The sequence below is a fragment of the Brachyistius frenatus genome, unplaced genomic scaffold (genome assembly GCF_029030835.1).
Source record: "Brachyistius frenatus isolate BFR_SWC_R1_liver_20210118 unplaced genomic scaffold, ASM2903083v1 Contig_43, whole genome shotgun sequence".
Classification (NCBI taxonomy): Eukaryota; Metazoa; Chordata; class Actinopteri; family Embiotocidae; genus Brachyistius; species Brachyistius frenatus.
The window spans coordinates 2,681,468-2,702,994 of NW_027210642.1; the positions used below are offsets into that span (position 1 = coordinate 2,681,468).

Sequence of the window (21,527 nt, forward strand, 5' to 3'; positions counted from 1 at the left end):
ATCGTCATATGAGCACCTCTGATCAGCACTAACACATCAGAGTCTGTGGCGATGTTCGATATACAAAACACATGATATGATTCTCTATGTAAGTGAGCCAATGGACTGGGCCAAATCCAAATCAACTACTCCCACCCTTCGCCATATTATTTCAAAGTGACAATTTGCAGTAATTTATTCAGTAATGTCACCAGAGTTGTCAATAAATGTGGTCACTGCCAGCTCTCAACCCCGAGGACATTTTCCACTTGATATTAAATGTGGTACCCAATAATCAGCTGAGACGGAGAGGCAGAGGTGGAACAGACAGGGATATGTTTTCACTGAATACAAGCAAGTGTGTTGAGTGAGAAGCTGCTGGACTGAAAGAATGAATCTGGTGTAAATCTGCCAAAATGGATAAGAAAAAGAAGAAAGGTAAGCTTTCGGATTTAAAATATATACAAGTGGGGCTAACAAAACCATGTGGACATGAGATGACCTCTTGTTTTGTTTATTCTTTACTTATGTTATAAAAGTACAAAGGTGGAATATCAAGTTGCATGTAACAGGGGGGCTGTATGAAAGTTACTTGGATCAGGAAGGGGGACAGAGACTTGTGACTTGTGTTTTACTTCACTTCCCCAGGGTTACTTATATTTTCATTGGACCCTGTCATTAACCAACAAACAAGCAAAATAAAATGCAACACTCCCCCAATATTTCAAAAATAATGCAAATGTGATATAAAGCTGCAAGCTGTTTAGAAATTAATAACCAAATGAGGCAAAATTGAAATGTTGCACTACCATTTTTAATCTCTAGAGAAAATGTAAACTGAGTGTATCAACTGAGCACATGCATGCACTGAAATACAACATAAGAAAAGAGAACGTATGACACCCTCCAATTCCCTGATTCCCCCCATGATGATCCTCCATAATAATTTATATAATATGTCTTTCCAGCATTCTTTAGAAAAAAAGAGTTTGACCATCAGCTCAGTTGACCTGCAAGAGGTCAAAAAAATCTGTAATACAGGCTTTGCATTTAAAGGGCTTAGCATTAAAACCAGAAAAATAAAAAATAAAAAACTGAAGTACTAAAAAGCAAAAACTATTACTGTAAAGTGGTAATTCGTGGTATTTCTACCTTATATGCAACCTCAACCTCGTCTATACCTTATTAGACTGGCAGAAGACTCTATGGTGTGTTAAAGCACATTATTGTTTTGTGTTCAAGTGAGTTATTTCTCAAACTGAACTAAACTACCTTCTTTTCACAGGATGTCCTGTGGAACTGAGGCTTATGGTGGTCGGTAGCAGTGGACCCTCTCAGTTCCTCCTCACTAACGCCATACTTGGCAGGCAGGTGTTTTCTAAGGATGTCACCAGCATTTCTGACAGCATGAAGAACAGTGGAGAGCTGGCCGGGCGACGAGTGGCTGTGATCAACGGACCAAATATCTATGACAAGGATATGTCTCAGGCCAAGACAAAGATGGAGCTCAGAAGGTCTAAGTGCTTATGTATACCTGGTCCGCATGCCTTTCTTGTTGCCTTTGACTTGGAGAACATCTCCCTGAATGACATGTCAACTTCCAGACTGATGAAGAAGCGCTTCGGGAGACACTGTCTGAAACACTGCATGGTCCTGCTGGCTTATGAAGGAAATGTGGATGGGCCTGCTTTGGAAAACAGGGTGAAGAAGACAGACTGGTTCCTGAAAGAGCTGATTGAGAAGTATGGTGGACGCTTTCACATTTTCAACAAGAACTGGAGAGACCAGAGCAAAGACAGGGAGCTGCTGAGGAATATCGAGATGATAGTGGCCTCGGTGGGAGGGGGCTTCTTCTCCAGCAGAACTTTCCAGAAGGCAGAGGACTGCGTGAAGAAGGAGGAAAAGAAGCTCAGGAAGCAGATGACGGCAGATATCGAGAAGACGTGGACTGAGCTGGAGAAGCAGTACATAGAAGAGGAGCTGTTTTGTCAGAAGGATGTTTACACTGCCAATGTGAGCGCAGAGATTAGAGCCAAAGCAGAGATGGACAATAGCTGGCTCAGAACTTCTCTGGCCAGAGGACTCGGTACGGGGGTTGTTGTCGGGGCCGTGATGGGCGCCCTGTTTGGGTCTATAGAGGGACCAGGGGGGATGGTTCTTTACGGTATCATCGGCGGTGCAGTCGGTGGATCAGCAGGCGGAACTGCACAGGTGGCAATAGAGAACATGGAGGACAGAGTATTCCCACCTGTCAGACAGAACTTCAACTCAATATTCATCAATCGCTTCTTTGCAGCTCCTCGAGCAGCAGCGTGATCTGACTGAGGACCTGCTTTTCAGGATGAAAAACTTGATATCACACGTTCTTTGTATCTAATTATAACAACAACAAAAAAGCCTTCTGGCTTACCTGATACCAAACTATATGTTAATGTTTAACTACCTTTAGGCTGAACCATTCTCCTTTTTTACAATATGCACTTATATCATACGTCAAGTGGTGTATAGTATTCCATTGTTTTGGCACAGACTTTTAAGGGGGTTTCTGATGGCTAAAGTCACAACAAAATCTTACAGCTAAATAAAATTGTCAATGAATACATTTAAAATAAAGGCAATTGTAGTTTTAGTTAGTCGTGGTTGTTCTGTGTGCACTCTTACCACTTTATTCAAACTCCAACATTCCCTGTTGTCTTGTCGTTGGGTTAGTCAATGTGTAGCTCAAATAACATCGAGGGTGGAGTCTCACCTTAGCATGCCATTGTCTGAACCACTGCCCTTTTCCTAGATAACAGGCATACCTTTGTGCACCTGCTGAGGGTAAAACAAGTGTCGTCTCTACATACTATTACCTAAAACTTTGAGTAGAAGCAGTGCAGACTGACAGCAGTGGGGAAGATCAGCTGGGATAGGTAAGACCACATTTCCCTTTCTAACTGGTTTCATATTGATTTCTTTTTGTACCCAATTTCAGATTTTTCTCTCAGTCCTCTTAATCATTTACGAGCATATTACATAACCAATGGTTGTTTCCTATGTGAGTCAGAACAGAGGAATTATACATTAGATGAAAATCAATGTTAAGTTGAAAGTAGTTACTGCTTTGTGTTGTGTTATATCTCCCCATTGATGTCATACACAGCTTGGTTGCTACCAGTTTGACAACATATTTACCTGCTTCCGTTAATCACAAAGAACTAAAATGTCGTGACAGTCAGAAGTCTGAAAGGTAGAGTCCAATGTTAATCAGTAAAATAATTGCACTCTTCTGCTGAAGAACACAATGTCTTACTTGTCCTGAAGTGCTGCATAGCTGCAGTGAAGATGTTTGGGTTTTCCCATTTCTTTGTAAATTCACCTATGTTTGGATGATTGAACTGATATCACTGTACATTTATCAAAAGCAATGTAGATTTCCAATTTCTTCTTTTTTTTTAATCAAATTTGTAGTAAGCTATGTGGCTTCAGAAGACAACCATGTAACAACATACAGTGGTGGAAAGTAATAGAGTGCATTTACTGAAGTACAACTTTGAGGTACTTGTGCTTCACTTTTCATTTTCGACCGTGTTAGAATTTGGTTCCACCACATTTAAGCAGAATATTAGATTTTCAGCTAATATCATCTGTCAAAACTCTTTCTATATCTGTCAGAAAAATTACTCAGAGGCTAGGTTCAAAATCAAACATATCGGACATTTATTCTTGCAAGAAGGAGCAAATACATGTACACTCAAAGAAGGATGTCCAGCATTGCTCAACGTCACTCCTCCGTAGGGCAGCTTTTATACAGTGTGACAAACAGTTGACAGTCACCCCCATTCCCTTTGTATCTGCTTTCGGTGATACTGAGTTGGTCGCAGGTCACAAGATAAGGACACAGGGGAGTCGTCAATTAAATGCGGAGAGTAAAACAAAAGAAACCTTTCAGAGCCACTTGATGAGAAACTTTCCGGAGTCACTTGCAAATAAGATGACCACATAGAAACTTTCCAGAGCCACATGCAGACAAGAAGAAACTATTTTTTTTCTTTCCATCAATATCATAAATTTGTTTTCCTAAAACAGAGGAATCCACTTGAGATGTCCATGACAGCGATGCACTCACAAATGATTTACACAATTCTCACATGAACAATAAGCTTCCATTGTGTTACCTTATTTACCATTCAAACACAACTCCCTTAACTCCAAACATGGAGGACTTTGAATTAAAAAAAACAACCAGGAAAAGCTTTGCTTTGTACTTTGTTGACATCATGTCATGGTCTTTTTCAGAGTATGGCCTTGACCATCAGCCTCCTCCCGGAGAAGCCATTTTTGTGCTCTCTGTGTCGAGACATCTTCACCAGCCCTGTGACCATCCCATGTGGACACAGCTTCTGCTTGTCCTGTCTGTGCCACTACTGGACGCGACATCAGTCCAAATACTGTCCCCACTGTAAGAGACCGTTCACTGACAGGCCCGACCTCAGTGTCAACCGCATTCTGGCAGATGTCTCCAATAACTACAGGAAGTCTCGACCACAAAAAACACCTGATGAGGAAATGGTACCTTTTTGATTTTGTCTGTCATTAAATCACAGGTGATTCAATCTAAAAAAAAAAAAAAATCAAGTATATTTGTGAGTGCTTATGTCAGTGTTGCACATTGGCAGGTTATAGATGCTGAGCAAATGATTCAGGAAAGGCTGCAGAAGATAGAAAGACTGAAATATTCTCTTGCGCTTCAAAAGGTGAGTTGAAACCTTTTTAAACAATTAAAATAATTGTAATCTTTGTTGACTCTTCAAAACGTACTATTAAATGATGATGATAATGTCCACTCAGACCTCTTATCTCAGAGAGGTGCGAGAGAGTCAGAAGGTCTTCTCTGTCCTTGTAAATACCATGGAGAAGAATCACAAGGCGGTCGTTGCTGCAATTGAGGAGAAACAGAAAGAGGAGGAGCAGAAAGTAGAAACGCTGGTGAAAGAGATCGAGCAGGAAGTGCGTGAGCTGAAGAGGGATACCAACGACCCTGATCCTCAGATGTCTGATGAGAGTGATGATTCGAAGCAAGTTGCCACGGTAAGCATCTTGTTCCACTCCAGACAACATGATGACAATGGTGAAGCTGTATTGTTATGTTGTGCTGAACATTGTCTTCCCTTAGTCGCCCTATGAGATGAAGGACTGGTCCAAGGTTACCATAGAAACTGATCCTTGTGTCGGGGCCACCAGAAAAGCATTGTCAGACATACTGGAAAAAATAAAGGTAGAAGTCAACAGACTCTCCAAAGCAGGTGAGAAGGTTAACGTTTATCTTACTGTATTTAATCTGCATTTTACAATAAATTCAATGATAGTGATGTTTGGTTTTCTTGTGTATTTTCCTCAGAACTTAAAAGAATAGAGAAATACACAGGTAAAGTGCTCTAAATTTACAAGTATATTTTTGCATTCCTTTTTGGGATTTATAAAAAAAAAAAAATCAAATGCTTTTTTTTTCTTAGTCAAGGATTTACAGGGTTTGCAGTTTTGAAACCTAAAACATAAGACTGAATCCCTCCGACCCAGTCTCTTATGTTATTTAAGATATCACTACTGTTTGATTCATTCTTGACTTTTTCTCCTCCATTCTTCTTAGTGGATGTCAACCTCAGTGTGAAGACAGCCCACCCCTTCCTTTCTGTCTCAAATGACAGAAAACAGGTGAGGCACATGGACAAGCTTCAGGAGGTTCCCGATCACCCCAAACGGTTTGACCGAGTGGCGAACGTGCTGGCCAAAGAAAGCTTCAGCAGTGGGAGGTGCCACTGGGAGGTGGAGGTTGGCAAGAAGATCGAATGGCACCTGGGTGTCGCCAGACAGTCCATAAACAGGAAGGGAAAGTTCACCATCTGCCCTGCAAATGGTTTCTGGACTCTAAGCCTGAAGGCTGGAGGCCAATACATCGCCAACACCTCGCCTGTCACCTCGGTGGCTCTGGAGCAGAGACCCCGGAAGGTGGCCGTGTTTCTGGATTACACAGAAGGCCATGTGTCTTTCTACTGTGCAGAATCTGGGGTCCACATTCACACCTTCACAGATAACTTCACAGACAGGCTTCATCCGTTCTTCAATCCAGGTCACCTGCACGGTGGCAAAAATGAGGCTCCTCTGATCATCTGTTCTAGTATTTGCAGCATCTGAGCCTCATTCCAGTATAAACTCTATCTTTTCAGAATCTATCCAGTCTGGTTAATATATTTGTTAATTTAAAAATCCATTTATAATCTACAATGAACCACTTTTTCCCTGTCAGAACAGTGAACACAAGGGTGCATAAGGACAAACTCCTCACACTCAAAAACTTCAATGAAACCCATAAACAGACTGAAAAGTGAAAAAGCAGGGTAGAAGAGAAGAAAAGGCTCTCATAAATGAACAAGTGAGACCAAGTTCAATAAGAGGAGAAAAAGGGGATTGCTGAGTTAGATGGATGTGTGGGGCTGCAGGGCTGGGACAGAGGTTGACAAGGAGCAGGGAGGGAGGGCACAGCAGAACAGCAGGGCATTGTGCCCGTACACCAGGCACTGGGAGACACACTCTAACACATTCACGCATTCACACACCAACAGAGTCGTGCACACAAGCGCATGCTTCGGCCCACTGCCACACAGACTCACGCTGGCATCTCAGAGGGCAGCCCCATCTCCAGTCCAGTCTTGGGTGTTGAAGCTGATCGCCCGTCTCCACTGCAGTTCACCCGACCTCTGAGACCGAGCCGCCATTGCTCTCCGGCCTTCCTGCTGACTGAACTGAACTCTCAGGGCATCCACAACTGATCTACACAAGCAAAGGACCCAAAGACAAACATTAGCCTGTGGATCATCTCCAGGGGGAGCAGTGAAAGCCCAGAATACTTCATTTGAGGTAAATATCCATGATAACACCCAGTGTATCAGTGCATCGGTGACATTTTCAATAATTTCACTAATGCTTTGGCCTTGACTGAAAAACTAATAATAGGAAACATGTTTGCTGTGATTTGTTTTGAATATATCTCAGTGTAAAGGATGCTTGAGGCAATTGTTCTTGTTTAATTGCAATGTTAGAGGCAGGTTTCAATAGAGAGGTCCAGGGAAATCCAGAGGCCTTTTGGGAATTTTGGGCTGGTCAAAAGGAAAATTAGGAATTGTTTATTTCTTTGACTGCAAATACAAAATGTTGTAACAACAGGAGAATATTCCTTCTGGTGTCTAAGATTCATATCATCCATTGTTATCTGCCCTGGTACAGTACAGAGTGTAACTTTTTGTATCAAATAACCTCTCATTAAAGTTTTTTTTTTTAGAGATTATTGGGTACATTCTTATCCAGTAGGGAGTAAAACGTATCCCCTCAATGATCAGTGTCATGAGGCAATCTCTGCATTGATCTCATTCTCAGTGGCTTTGATTCATAGTATTGGTAAACTGTGAAAGCTTTGACAAATAGATGATACAGGTCCTCCTGGCCCACTCTACAAAGCTTGCATGAAAGCTGCTTGTGTTCAGAGTCTCCTCATGTTTTTCTGAGATAATCCACTCACCCGGCAAGGCGTAGTTCGACACCCACAGACGTTTCAAAGAAGGCTATTCTCTGTGCTTCTCACTGGAATCCACTAAACATGGGCCTCCCAATCTGTTTCCAAATATTTATGATAAATATATGCTCCATTAGACTTTTCATACTTTACTAATGTAATGCTAATAAATAACAAGATATGATGTTATATAGGAGTTTTTTTGTCAGTGTTTTGCTTCGCTGTTCATTCTGAGAAAATAACTAAAACTGGTTCTGCTTTTTTTGTCACTGTCTGAATTTCAGGGTACTCATCCTTGTCTAACCATAGCTGACCTCATCAACGTCATCCCACACAGACTGAGGATCTAGGAGTGGACCACTGGTGCCTCAGACTGTCACATTTCTCTGTGGGACTATAAGTCGGCCCTGTGCAGCAGAGACTGGTATAAAACCAAGACCAAATCCATCTGATTCTAACAACACCTTTTGCCATGGCAACCACGGGCATGCAGTTGCTGGGCCTCATCATGTCCCTTGTGGGCTGGGTAGGTGGGTTAGTAGTCTGTGCCATCCCCCTGTGGAGGGTCACAGCCTTCATCGGTAACAACATAGTAACGGCTCAGATCATCTGGGAAGGCCTTTGGATGAATTGCATCGTGCAGAGCACAGGTCAGATCCAGTGTAAGGTGTATGATAGCTTGCTGGCTCTGCCCAGTGACATGCAGGCTGCCCGCGGCCTCACCGTCTTCTCCATCCTGCTCTGTGGCCTGGCTCTGGCTCTGGGGATCCTGGGAGTCAAGTGCACTAAATGCGTCGGCGTTAACAGCCTTAAGGCCCGCATTGCTCGCATTTCTGGCGCCCTTTTTGCAATTGCAGGGTTCCTTTACCTTGTGCCCGTCTGCTGGACTGCCCACTCCATCATCAGGGATTTCTATGACCCACATGTGGCGGCTCCACACAAGCGTGAGCTCGGTCCTGCCCTGTACATCGGCTGGGGGGCGTCAGCTTTGCTCCTCATCGGGGGATCTCTGCTCTATGCCGGGTCAAGTCCCCCTGGCTTGGCCGGCTCTCCCACCTTCAGCAGTGGAGAAAGCAGTCCTCGTAGGGCTCCTGCCACACAGGTCAAAGGTTATGTCTAAAATGTCTGAACACCTTCAAGTTCCACAAATCCACCCCAAATGATGACAAACCTATTTTTTCTCCTCTTGAATTTTCTTCTTGTAATTATTTTTTATTTAATGTGTTTCTCTGGTTACCTTTTTTTCTTTGAAAAGCCACAGGAGGCTGTTAAGGGAACATTTAATTTATTTTATCATTTTGTGCCTGATGTCCTTCAATAACCCTTTTTCTCTGTCTGTCAGTAAAATTAAATAAAAGTTGTATCCTGTACTGAGAGGAAACAGTGTGTGTTCACATTTTTACGATTACAAACATAAAAGCTCTTTTAAAAAAACCCAACTTGTCAACTGTATGTGTTTACTGAATACAGTAGTTTTTAAGGACAAATCTTTGTTTGAGGCATTTATGTAAACACTACGAGGACTTCTGCTGAATGGAGAAGAACAATAGAACAAAGGGGATGAGTGTACATTTGTTTGTGGTACCATATTGTTGAGAAGTGTGTATGTGTGTGTGTTTTGTCCTGTCTTCCCTCGCCTCTTCCCAGTCTCAGCTGCTCTGTACCAGGGACAAAGACAAATACATGATATTTCGTTCACCACATAAAAATCCTAATGTTCCATCAAAAAACATTAAGTAAATTAAATAGAGTCGATCTCAAAGCACTGCCTTCATTTTCTAAGAATCACAACAGTTTTTTAAGGCTTTAGTGTCAGTCTCGTTAAGTATCTTGGGTCCTACAACCAATAACAGTGTGTGTGCATGTTTATCTGTTAGTGTCTTTGTGTGTGCATGTCATGTGTGATGTTACAATCTTCTGAGACATTATAATGAAACATTGTTCAGGTCCTTCAGATCTACTTTGAACTCTTTGATCATCCACTGAGTGATACTGAAAATAATTTTGGAGATTTCTGACTTTCTGAAACAATATCTTCTTACCGTGTTAGATTTCTCTCTCTGGATTAGTCACATCATAAATATACCCGGTAAACTATAAATTTGATCATAGTTGCGGAGGCATGCATTGCTCTATTGGTTTCCGGCCGCTCTGTCCGTGGCAGCAGAAGACAGAGCAGCACAATGACACTTTATAGAGCATTACAGCACCACAATCACAATGGCCACCAGTGTTCCAAGTGCCAGGTAGTGACTCATACATGACCTAATTAGGCCTATACAAATGCTGGTAGAGTAATGCTGTGAATACTGTAAGTCTGTGCTTTTTTTACTGTACAATTGTAGTGGGAAAAACATCGAGGGAGACAAGTGCACTATTTACATTGGAAATAATCAGTGCAGTATTTTAAAAGGGCTTTAACAATGATGATGAGTGTACTAATGATTTATCAATAATATCGTTGACAAGGACCTAAACCATCTACATGAGATATGATGAGTTAAAGACACTTCGATAGACTCTTATGGACATAGCCACTCCGTGTCCAGCTTTTCTACTGTATGATTGGTCTCAATTTACACCTTGTCTCAAGACAGCTCTGTATAAAAACAAACACTAGTGTCTGCAGGTGAAACTTAGTGGCTACAGAGAATGGTTTAAGAAAGAATTTGGGATTCAGTGTTATAAGATAGACATGGATATTGAGTGTGACTGTCTGTCTCTTTCATTAAGTTAAAGAAAACAGAGATACACCCAGAGAAAATTGAAAATGAAATGAATGAAAGAATAAAAGTCACATGTTTCATGAGGGATTGTAGTGTTGCAATGAAACGAGAGAAAGTTGCAATTTCCCTTGATCCAAGAAGTACGTTTTTACAAAGTTTAACCTGAAACAAACCCTCACAAAGTTAAGCCTCTTATTAAAAAACATAATATCAGCAAAATTGCAAGTACTCATTATTTGGCCCTTGCCAGTGTTAAACTATATATAACTGGAATATACTGCTGCATAAAAAATAAAAAAACGCAGCGTTTTAAAGAGAAATCAAACAGTAGGCTGGACAGCATGTGTCAGCCTCTGTGACGTCTCTTCTGTTTCAGCTCTGATCACAATGGTTGCGTATGCACAGAAGAATAAATCTAATGGTGCCAACAGGACCGTGGAATACATCACTGCAGAAAGGTGATACATTAAGGTCATGGAAAAACAAGATTTTCAAGGGTGTTAAGTTACTCTTTATTGTTGTAGCTGTTTAAAGTACAGTTAACATAACTACATTGTTTGGTAGTTTAATTTACTGTATAACAATACATAATATTTTATATGGTCGTTATAGATTTGTAAACATCTGCAATTTTGGTTTCTCTTTAAAAAAAAAAAAGAAAAGAAAAAAAGCACTTGTCGTTTTACTCATTTGTCGCTAGAGGGCGATGTTCCCTCTGTGACGCTGTTCGTGCGGGGCGGAAGTGGGAAGTCAGGAAGAGTTGCACAGCTGGCTACCAGACGAGCTAACAGGCTAACCCGAGCGGTGAAAAATACCAAGGACCCGTTGAACAAACAAGTCGCCTCGACCGCCGCTTTGAGACTCTTCAAATCCAACATGGGGAAAGGCGGAGGCACGTTTGAGAGGCTTCTCGGTGAGTTACCAGCAACGTTCGTCAAGTTAGTAGGTGATGAGCCAACTGTAAGCGAGAGTGCGATGTTTTGACAGCCGCTCTCGGGCGAGCTAGCCTGCTAACAAATCTTGCCGCTATTGTTCGAAGGCCCAGACGGGCTCACGAAATTTAACAACCCGACCGAGAAGTTCAGCCGATATAGTCTCGTTTGTCCGTTTTAAGTCGAATCGAAGCGACCTTATCTCAGTCTTAAGGTCGTCTACGTGGTTTTATTTTTTTTTTTTTTAGTAAAGCTAAAACCTGGTCGCTTTGATGGCGTTCAGACGAGTTCATATCAGTTTCGTACTCGTTATTATATAAACGTTTAACAAGCAGCGATGTAACTATGAACACGTCCAAAACATGACGCTGTCGTTTGGGAAGGACTTTCACTGTTGACTTAAGTTTTTTGTTTTTTAAAAAAAACAACAACAACCCCACAACAGGTTGATTAGCGACCTGTCAGACGGATATAATTACCTACTGACGTAATCTGTATATTATAAAGATCAATCTTATAATGACGCGTTCACTTTACAGCACGCATGCGAAGTCCACGTCAGATGGCTAATAGTTAAGTCTTTTCCAGCACTAAACTATTCCTGGAAAATCACACACACACAAAAAAAATCTGTCATACCATGTAGGTGCTGCATTAATCACATTAAACCAGTCTGTGTGTGCATTTTATTATTACTACTAGAGGGGCCTGGATTAAAACAAGCTGCAGATACCTTATTAATTAATAAATCAGTTTATTTTTTATCTGGTTTTTGCTGTGCTGTGGTGCGGGGATGTTTAAACAGACTGGACAGGAAATGTTCACAACATGTAAAGCGCAACATCATCTTGTGTAATGAAGTTCCTGAAAGCAAAACGCACCTCAGGGCCCTCGTTGTGTATTTTGGAGATCGTGCCATATCTTGTGTTTATTTCCATATTGCACAGTTAGTGAGATTACCATAAACCAATTGCGAGGTAATGCTTTGGGATCTCCAGCAGCTTTTCCTCGCTTGGGGAAAAAAAAAAAAAAATCAAATGTCATATTTAATGTGTAATCAGTAAGACGGTAACATTTGAGAAATGAGGTTTGATAGTCTTGCATGATAATTATGACCGGGAGTCCACGTCGATAGGATTTTCAAATATTTTATTGGCCGGATGGATGGGAAGATTCTTGTGTTGCGGCAGCAAGTTATCCAGGCTTAGTACGGAAGCATTATACATAATACATATACATATCAACACTACAGAGCAGAAATATGGATCAATAGAAAATTGACATAGCAAATGACAAAATGTAATGGCTCAATGTAGAGTATAAAAAAACCTACATAGCTACAGCCTAACTTATTAAAACACTTAAATACATTCTGATAAAAGGGTATTATCTAGTCGTCATGATGATATACAGGATCATTATGGTCTCATGATGTACAAAGTCAAAGTTGATGTCTGCAGTGTCACAAGGTTCAACAGGTCAAACTTGTTTCTTCATACAGAACCTAAGGCTCTACTGTCATAATAACAGTCGTCACAAAAGACGTATCTGTATGACAAGTAAAAGACATAAGATGTATATAGATGGATACAGCGGATGTTTATTAATGCCACACCAGCGAACAATGTTTTCATGAAGCCCATAACATGTAATTAAGGAAGTAGGAAGCTGGCCATCCATCATACTGTGGCAGTTTTCTCGAGCAGAGATAGCGTGTTAGCTGTTTGACAGTCATTGTAAATATTGAACTTTTAATCTGTGTAAATTGCAGATAAAGCCACCAGTCAGTTGCTCCTGGAGACCGACTGGGAGTCCATCCTGCAGATCTGTGATCTCATTCGACAAGGAGACACACAGTGAGTGATTCTGCCTGCTCCCCCCCTACGTTCATGGGGAAAGTCCACTTCACTGAATGCATCACTCCGATTGTTCATTGAGCAATATTTGTTTTGTTCCCTGCAGAGCTAAATATGCTATCGGGGCCATTAAGAAGAAGCTGAATGACAAAAATCCACATGTGGCCCTTTATGCACTTGAGGTAAGACATATGTATAATAATAATAAAAAAAAGTAAAGTTATAGGTAAATGATCATGTAATAATACAAAGAAAAGCCTTGCAAAACTTACATTGTATTATATGTAATTAACTGGAAATGTGTTGGTCAGTTGTTTTTGTTTTTTTTTGTGTTTTGCTGCAATGTGTGCGACATGCTGTAATGGCATATAGAAAAATGATGTGGCCTCAATCCTCAGGTCCTGGAGTCAGTGGTGAAGAACTGTGGCCAGACAGTGCACGATGAGGTGGCAAGTAAACAAACAATGGAGGAACTGAAGGATCTAATTAAGGTGACATTCATTTTTATTAGTTAGCTAAACCCCCCCCTCCTCTGTTTATTTTCTAATATACTATCGTCAGTGTCATTCTTTTCAATTTGCTGCAATCTGTCTCCATGTTTTACCTGCATTTTGTTTGTGAAGCTGGATTTAATGATAAAGGTGGTCTGGAGCTGTTGCATTTGATAAATCAGTGTTTAGGCTATGAAAAGTCAATAAATAGTGAAAAATACCCACCAGCGCTTTTCAGCGCTTCAGCTGACCTTTTCAAATGTCCCCTTTTGTGTGACCAAAAGTCCTGAAATCCAAAGATATTGCGTTCATAATGGTGTTAAACAGAGTAAAACTGCTCATTGTCTTATTATCCTCATATTTTGGTAGCACAAACCAGCCAAATTCTTTTCACTCGAATTAAATCAAGTAATATCTGTGCGAGTATACATTAGATCTCTACCCTCCTTCATGAAAGTAGCAATTTGGAGAGAGTGCTGTCACCCTTTTACACACAAACAGGGGGAGTTGTGAGACCATATTTTGGCTGGAAGCCTTATCACCTTTCCCACCCTCTCTCTTGACTCGATTACTGCTCACTGTTGTGTGGCAGCCGGCTACATTACAGCATGAGCCAGCAATATTTGATTGGGTCCTCGCTGGATCATGTGACACAGGCTTTGCAGCCCATGCTGGTTTCATCTTTCTGGTGATGTCACTGCCTTGTGACCTGCGTGTTTTCTCAAAGCAAGGGACTTCCCACCTCACTGCTTGTCATCAAACACAGCCTTGTTTAATTCAGAGATGTAGAAGGTAAAAAAGGGAGGACTTTTAGCGATGAAGAATTTTTTTTAATGTGTGGATCCTTTCCCATGAGAAACAGACGGAACCAAATGTCAGAAACAAGATCCTATACCTGATCCAGGCCTGGTCTCACGCTTTCCGCAACGAACCCAAATACAAGGTGGTTCAAGACACTTATCAGATCATGAAAGTGGAAGGTAAGTGTGAATAAGCTGTGTTTGTTTTATTTTTATTGTTACTCACTACTACCTGAAAGTTTAATGACCTAGATAAATGTGTCAACCCCCCCACCCCCCTCACCCTTGACCTACCATGAATTGAGTTCATGACAAACTTTAAACGTTAAAACTTGTATTTTAATGTGATGTTTTCACAGTTCAGACCATCTGTAATGACTGCCGCTGCTTCCCCCCCTCCCCCCGTTAATCTTTTCTCAACAGGTCATGTATTCCCCGAGTTTAAGGAGAGTGATGCGATGTTTGCTGCTGAGAGAGTGAGATATTTCGTTTTTCTTGTTTCACTGGCTGATTAAGTTAAAATGATCTGTTTTGTGCTGTAAACATGCAAATGATGACTCCGAGCTGCTTAGAGGAGAGAATGTACATGCACTGATCTGCGGTGGTTTTGTTGTGTCATGTCTGTGGTAACTTGTGACGTCGGCTTCGTTCAGGCCCCAGACTGGGTTGATGCCGAGGAATGCCACCGGTGCAGAGTCCAGTTTGGAGTTATGACCAGAAAGGTAGGCTGGGCTTCCTGTAACTAGGGCACAGGGGAGATTTTTATGGTTTCCTTCATTCAGTTAAGAGCAGCGTGAGTGTGCGGAGCGTATGCTCAACAGCGCACGTGTGGAAATTGACCTCGATTGTTTTCGTTCTGTGCTTCTCCAGCACCACTGTCGAGCCTGCGGCCAGATTTTCTGCGGCAAGTGTTCGTCCAAGTACTCCACCATTCCCAAGTTTGGCATCGAGAAGGAAGTGCGTGTGTGCGAGCCCTGCTTTGAGCTGCTAAACAAGTGAGTGGCAAGACATGATGGTGGAAACGCCTGAATTAGAGTGAAAATGAAGCTCTTAACTGTGAACTTTATTAGTCGACAACAATAATAGAAAACTACCTTATTAGCTCGGGGCTCCAGACTTCAACGGATTTGTCGCATTTTTTCACCAAAGAAGGGACACGTTTTTTTTGTTTTTTTTTCTCGAAATATTGCACTCGTGCACCTGCTAAAAGTAAACTATAGGCAAATTGTCTCTGCAACGCCGTAACATTCTTATATTATAGTGTCAAGCACAGGTGCATGAATGCATGAATAATAGCAGCTCGTGTTTGAAGACTACAGGGAACATTTGTTAAAGTGGGTAGTTATAAAATATACATTCCGGTCTCACTCGGAACAAACTGAGCACATCTGAAAGTGTTTTGGCCACAGCTGAGACGTCAGAAAATGATGCAAAGAAGGAAGGGGAGACACAGGAGTCGGGTAAAACAAAGGAATATGTATTTTGGACATGAGCGGTTAGCCGCCTTTTCCTGGGCTGAGATATATGAACAGAAGACCAAGACTAAACTGTAAATTGTGCAGAATATGGAAACTTTCAAATTTCACAACGGCCTCATGCAGCACAAGCTACGCAGGGACTCCTGGATTGCATTAAAAGCAGCTAAGTTTCCCACAGTTTTTACACAGTCCAGTTTTACCCAGTTGGTTATCCAGCCTTGATAATATGTCCATCTCCTTCTTAATACCATCATTATTTTTTTTGCCAATCTCTGAGAGTAAAGGAATTTAAAACTTGTCTAGGAAAATATACTTTTTTTTGTATGTTACCAAAACAGAATCGTCTCCCAAATCTACCACCTGCTCACGATGAGCTGTATGTGCTTTTGGTATGACGTGGCAAGATTGTTTCACTGAACACTGTTTTCTAATAATTTTATGGCACTTTTCTGTTGTGAATGGCTCTATAACAATACAAAAATGGAAATGATGATCTCTGTGGTCATGACTCACTTGAACTTTTGCACAAATAACTCAAAGCGAACTTAGCATAACCTTCTGCCATGATGTGTGTTTTATGTGTTTAGATCCAAATGTTGATTGATATCTTGTACACATTTCCGCCGGATGCATTCTTGTACTGTTTACGGAGAGTTCTTGGTGTTTCAAACCGCTTGGTCTCCTCTGATTTACAAGGTTCTTTTTCTTCCCTGATCCCTTTTCCTTAGCAGCCACCCCTCCCTCTCTCCTCCACTTAGGAAAGCTGAAGCGAAAGTCCCGCCCCCAGGCACTGCTGAACTTCCACCCGAGTACCTGACCAGCCCGCTGTCCCAACAGTCGCAGGTGATGGACAGAAATATGGCGAGAAGTTTATTTCTTCATCTTTTCATCTAGCCATTTAGTTTATAGACTCTCATCAGTGGATTTATTTACCTTGTTTCCGCTGCGTGGATCTCACCATCGGTCTTCCTCTGTCTCACCAGATGCCCCCAAAGAGAGATGAGGCAGCTCTGCAGGAGGAGGAGGAGCTGCAGCTGGCCATTGCCCTTTCCCAAAGTGAGGCTGAGGAGAAGGAGCGGATGGTGGGTGGCACAGCGGAAATTTTCATTTTAGTTTTCACAGCCTGGTTTTAGAAAAGGGAAGAAAAAAAACACAAAACGTGACACCTGGTTTTATGTTTACTTACAGCGACAAAAGAACTCGTACTCGATGTATCCCAAAACTGATCCCACCCCAGTGACTTCCTCAGCACCTCCTGTCAGCACCCTCTACACCTCCCCAGTGGTAAGACTCCTCTGCAGGAAAATGTATTCTTTACTCTTCCAAATATTAATAAAATCAGTTTTACGGGTTTGTTTGTTATTTAGCAAATTATTGGAGTGTGTTTCGTTACTGACCAGTGTGAAACCTGCTCGTTGCAGAACTCCTCCGCTCCATCGGCTGAAGAAGTAGACCCTGAGGTAACTGTGCTACATTCATCCTATTAATGTCTGCAATTCGGGAGCAATTCAGTACTTAAGAATATGTCCCATAATTCCAGCTGGCCCGCTACCTGAACAGAACGTACTGGGAGAAGAAACAGGAAGAGGCTCGTAAGAGTCCCACCCCCTCAGCTCCTGCCCCCGTGCCATTGGCTGAGCCCCTTCCATCAATCAGTCAGCCTGTAGAAACTCATGTCCCTGTTCAGCCTGTCAGCATAGTGGAGGTATGTTGAACCCGCTGCACCGATGGCAGATATTAGAATGAATATTTTCATGTCGAGATCAACTTGCACGGGCGAAACGCAAATGACTCTCCCGCTCTTTGTTTCTTTGTGCCATCCGCACTTTCAGCAGCAGTACCAGAACGGTGAGTCCGAGGAGAACCACGAGCAGTTCCTGAAAGCTCTGCAGAACTCCGTCACCACCTTCCTTAACCGCATGAAGAGCAACCACATGCGCGGGCGCAGCATCACCAACGACAGCGCCGTGCTCTCGCTCTTCCAGTCCATCAACAACATGCATCCACAGCTGCTGGACATCCTCAACCAGCTAGACGAGAAGCGATGTGAGTGTTCGCTTTACACTGTGTGTGTGTGTGTGTGTGTGTGTGTGTGTGTGTGTGTGTGTGTGTGTGTGTGTGTGTGTGTGTGTGTGTGTGTGTGTGTGTGTGTGTGTGTGTGTGTGTGTGTGTGTGTGCGCGCGCGCGCGCGCGTATTTCTGCATTTCCGTCTCTGAACACCGGCTTTCTGTATCTTGTCAGTGTACTACGAGGGGCTGCAGGACAAGCTGGCTCAGGTGCGTGATGCTCGAGCAGCTCTCAACGCGCTCCGGGACGAACACCGAGAGAAGGTGCGCCGTGCTGCCGAGGAGGCAGAGCGGCAGAGGCAGATCCAGCTGGCGCAAAAACTGGAGATCATGCGGCAGAAGAAACAGGTGATCGAATGAATCTCCCCAATGAGAATGCAGATATCGGGACAAGGGTCCATTACAATGCTCACAAGTGTTTTCTTCTGAACTGCAGGAGTACCTGGAGATGCAGAGACAGCTGGCCATTCAGCGCCTCCAGGAGCAGGAGAAAGAGAGGCAGATGCGTTTGGAGCAGCAGAAGCACACAATCCAGATGAGAGCCCAGATGCCGGCTTTCTCTCTGCCGTACGCCCAGGTACGCATTGCTCACTCCATCGGCCCTCGGGATGGAACAAATCCCAAGGATGATCTAGTCAGGAAATTCACTCGATATGACAGAAATTGAACATTTCCTTAACAGCAGAAATATAATATCAGAAATAGCAAAACTAAATTGAACTCCTGAAACTGAAAGCAGTGGTCCCAGTCATGCACGTTTGAGGTCTGTACGTGTAGCATTTTTTTTTTTTTTTTATCTCAGTCAAGACTGTAATTGGGATTCATGATGACTGAGAAGGTAGCACATTTAATAAAATCTCCCAGCGTGAATGGTTGTCAGGAAAAGTTGTAGCTGTAATGTTGCATGATTTTTAAAAATGCCGGCAGTCCTGTTCTAACTGCTCTGTAATTATAGTCAGACTAATATATATATATTTTTTTCCATTTAAAAAAAACTCATTTAGGGACCATATTAGCTCTCCTAAAGTCCTTTGAATACATGCTTTGTAATATCGGTATGTGCTGTTACGCAGATGCAGTCTTTGCCCCCCAATGTTGCGGGAGGGGTGGTGTATCAGCCCGGTGCTCCACCCAGCTACCCAGGCACCTTCAGCCCCGCTGGCTCTGTGGAGGGTTCGCCTATGCACAACATCTATATGAACCAGCCTGGTCAGACTGCACCACCACAGTACCAGGCCATGCCCGGCCCGGCCACAGGTGAGGAGCTCAACAAGAAGAATACCCTGAAATACTTTCCAGAGCTCCAGAACTAAAACATCCACCATTTTTGGTTTTCGTCACTGCATTTCAGTCAGTCATGAAACACTAATGATATGATGCCTTAAATGTATATGATTCGAGTGTGCGTGACTGTCTTTTCTTTTACCAGATCCCAATATGGTTAATGCATACATGTACCAGGCTGCAGGTACCAACGGGCAGCCTGCTCCTCCTCCTGGCCAGGCTCCACCCACTACCAGTCCACCTTACTCCAACTATCAGCCCACACCCACACAGGCCTACCAGGTGTGACCCGCCGCCACTTTAATTTTCTGATCATCGCATAAACTACAGGCAAGATAAATGATCATCCCACTGACTGTTGCCTGTGTTTGTGTGCAGAACGTGGTTTCTCAGGCACAGAGCATGCCCCCCATGTCGCAGGCAGCCCCCACCAACGGTATGGGTTACATGGGTTATCAGCCATACAACATGCAGAACATGATTTCAGCATTGCCAGGACAGGACCCCAATATGCCCCCCCAACAGCCGTACATGCCAGGCCAGCAGCCCATGTACCAGCAGGTCAGTCGTGTATTATTCACCCCTTTGTTGACCAGAATTTCCGACATACTGCAAGCTGACACAAATGTTCCACTTTCATTATTTCTATTGTTATTTTTACTTCACAAAGCATCCAAGTTAATTCAATCTCGATCCTCACTAAATCTTCCTATTTTTGCACGGGCATTCCTTTCTTGTTAGGTTGCTCCCCCTGGTGGCCCCCAGCAGCAGCAGCAGCAGCAGCAGCAGCAACAGGCACAGCAGCAGGCACCTCAGGCTGTGCCGGGCAGCGCAGAGGCACAGCTCATCTGCTTCGACTGAAAGCCCACACGCTGCAGGGTCTAACACACTACACCTTCTCTCCTCCTCCGGTCTCTCCCCTCCCTCTCTGGACTCTTGAGGACACACACACACACACACACACACACACACACACACACACACACACACACACACACACACACACACACACACACACACACACACACACACACACACACACACACACACACACACTCTCTCCACCTCCCACCTTGCTGTGATGTTGTGGCAATGTGAAATATTGTGATGATGTTGCAGAACTGTTGCTCTCCTTGCCCCCTCCCCCACTGAAGTATGGGAGTCAGGGGTCAAAGCTGCAATGGAGGGCACCATAACCGAGACCCTCCACCCTCTTCCTCCTCCTTTCCAGCTGATATGTATGTAGTATTTCCTTATTAAATGAGTAACTGAAGCGCAGAAATAGTCAGCGGTATTGAAGTTAAAATGAATAAGAAAATATGATCATAATTTAGGTGATAAAAAAAGAAAAGAAAAAAGAAGACACAACCATTCTTTGTCTCATATTTTTCTAAAGCAAAATTTGCATGTTAAATTTCACTTATTTTCTGGAACGAAGGTGAATTGTTGCAGCCTGTTGGGCAGCGATTGAGAAACATCCGTACACGTGCCGTGTAAGAGGTTGTGGGTGTGTCGGTCGGTCGAGAGAGTGACGCGTCCGGAGAGAAAGCACAGTTCAAGGCCTGGAATAAAAGGCACTAACTCGCATCGTCGTCAGGTTCACAGTTTAACATTCCAGCTGTAGTTTTCAGATCATCACTTCAAATACACACAAATTTAGCATCATCTTGTTTTGGGATTTATTTGTTGTGCGCTGCTTGGAATAGTGCGTCTCTTATTGTAGTTTTCTGACATGACAAGACGCATTACGGGGATTGTGCTTTGTGGGAGGAGTGTTAGAGAATTAGCTGCCGGGTTGTTTAATCCTCACCGAATATACTTTCACAGATGGAATCATTTGAATTTTACAGCTATTTACTGTCAAATATGAATGCTAAAAGCAGTCCAGTAACTCTAATAGCATCATGCCTCTCTTTTATTAAACAGACTTGTGTTGCCAAGCATTAAGAAGACATTAAGAAAACTGGAAGATGCATTTAATTAACAGCAAATTGCCTCCAAGGGGCCCCCCCCCAGCCTGCTTCCGGTGGGTTGTAATTGTCACGTATAAAGGTATCTGCAGAGTGAGTACAGGTGAGCACTCTTTCTGAAGTCTACTTGACCGTCCAGACTTTTGGAAATGCTTGCAGAGGGATATTGAAGTGCTGCATGCTTGTATCACACACCTGATCAGTAATTTCTGTAACCCTTCAGTTGCCATCTGTGAACTTCTTTACTCCATCATATACTGATCTGTCTGATTTTAAAGTCATTTTAAAATTATATTTAATAAATATCTCGTTCTTATTGTCCACTCGCTTCAGCTGGTGTTTTATAACCCCCCCCCCCCAAAAAAAAAAAAAAAAAAAACAAAACGTTTGTGACGC

The 21,527-nt window shown here is 42.7% G+C and overlaps 4 protein-coding genes across 7 annotated transcripts; all 4 read left to right on the top strand.

Moving 5' to 3' along the window:
• The first annotated feature begins 395 nt into the window (after positions 1-395).
• Positions 396-2,295, top strand: LOC138623291 (GTPase IMAP family member 9). The gene is made up of 2 exons (XM_069702724.1): positions 396-417; positions 1,265-2,295. Exons 1-2 carry the CDS (start codon positions 396-398, stop codon positions 2,293-2,295), a joined length of 1,053 nt encoding a protein of 350 aa, XP_069558825.1.
• A 1,965-nt stretch (positions 2,296-4,260) lies between these two features.
• On the top strand, positions 4,261-6,440 carry btr02 (bloodthirsty-related gene family, member 2). The gene is made up of 7 exons (XM_069702947.1): positions 4,261-4,530; positions 4,566-4,596; positions 4,645-4,715; positions 4,810-5,049; positions 5,135-5,264; positions 5,360-5,386; positions 5,609-6,440. The coding sequence occupies exons 1-7, from the start codon at positions 4,261-4,263 to the stop codon at positions 6,151-6,153; spliced, it is 1,314 nt and encodes a 437-aa protein (XP_069559048.1). The 3' UTR covers positions 6,154-6,440.
• A 1,560-nt stretch (positions 6,441-8,000) lies between these two features.
• Positions 8,001-8,909, top strand: cldnk (claudin k). The gene has a single exon (XM_069702948.1). It carries the CDS (start codon positions 8,001-8,003, stop codon positions 8,646-8,648), a length of 648 nt encoding a protein of 215 aa, XP_069559049.1. The 3' UTR covers positions 8,649-8,909.
• A 2,086-nt stretch (positions 8,910-10,995) lies between these two features.
• Positions 10,996-21,452, top strand: hgs (hepatocyte growth factor-regulated tyrosine kinase substrate). Of its 4 annotated transcripts, none has more exons than XM_069702950.1 (20): positions 10,996-11,167; positions 12,958-13,042; positions 13,149-13,224; positions 13,441-13,533; positions 14,396-14,513; positions 14,757-14,809; positions 14,987-15,055; positions 15,204-15,328; positions 16,543-16,654; positions 16,795-16,893; positions 17,000-17,095; positions 17,233-17,271; positions 17,352-17,516; positions 17,644-17,857; positions 18,053-18,225; positions 18,314-18,454; positions 18,951-19,134; positions 19,307-19,443; positions 19,540-19,722; positions 19,903-21,452. In XM_069702950.1, the coding sequence occupies exons 1-20, from the start codon at positions 11,131-11,133 to the stop codon at positions 20,020-20,022; spliced, it is 2,319 nt and encodes a 772-aa protein (XP_069559051.1). In that variant the 5' UTR covers positions 10,996-11,130; the 3' UTR covers positions 20,023-21,452. The 4 variants fall into 4 exon arrangements, with proteins under 4 accessions (XP_069559051.1, XP_069559052.1, XP_069559050.1 ...); XM_069702949.1 differs by having other exon boundaries at positions 10,997-11,167; positions 16,540-16,654; positions 17,647-17,857; XM_069702952.1 differs by having other exon boundaries at positions 11,003-11,167; positions 16,540-16,654.
• Positions 21,453-21,527: the final 75 nt, after the last annotated feature.

Bases quoted from the DNA above. Each gene is read 5' to 3' on its own strand.
- LOC138623291 (XM_069702724.1), top strand. From the start codon at position 396: ATGGATAAGAAAAAGAAGAAAG. The intron at 418-1,264 runs GTAAGCTTTCGG...TTCTTTTCACAG, and splicing joins GGATAAGAAAAAGAAGAAAG to GATGTCCTGTGGAACTGAGG.
- btr02 (XM_069702947.1), top strand. From the start codon at position 4,261: ATGGCCTTGACCATCAGCCTCCTCCCGGAGAAGCCATTTTTGTGCTCT. The intron at 4,531-4,565 runs GTACCTTTTTGA...ATTAAATCACAG, and splicing joins AAACACCTGATGAGGAAATG to GTGATTCAATCTAAAAAAAA. The intron at 4,597-4,644 runs GTATATTTGTGA...GGCAGGTTATAG, and splicing joins TAAAAAAAAAAAAAAATCAA to ATGCTGAGCAAATGATTCAG.
- cldnk (XM_069702948.1), top strand. From the start codon at position 8,001: ATGGCAACCACGGGCATGCAGTTGCTGGGCCTCATCATGTCCCTTGTG.
- hgs (XM_069702952.1), top strand. From the start codon at position 11,131: ATGGGGAAAGGCGGAGGCACGTTTGAGAGGCTTCTCG. The intron at 13,534-14,395 runs GTGACATTCATT...CATGAGAAACAG, and splicing joins AACTGAAGGATCTAATTAAG to ACGGAACCAAATGTCAGAAA. The intron at 14,514-14,756 runs GTAAGTGTGAAT...TTTTCTCAACAG, and splicing joins TCAGATCATGAAAGTGGAAG to GTCATGTATTCCCCGAGTTT.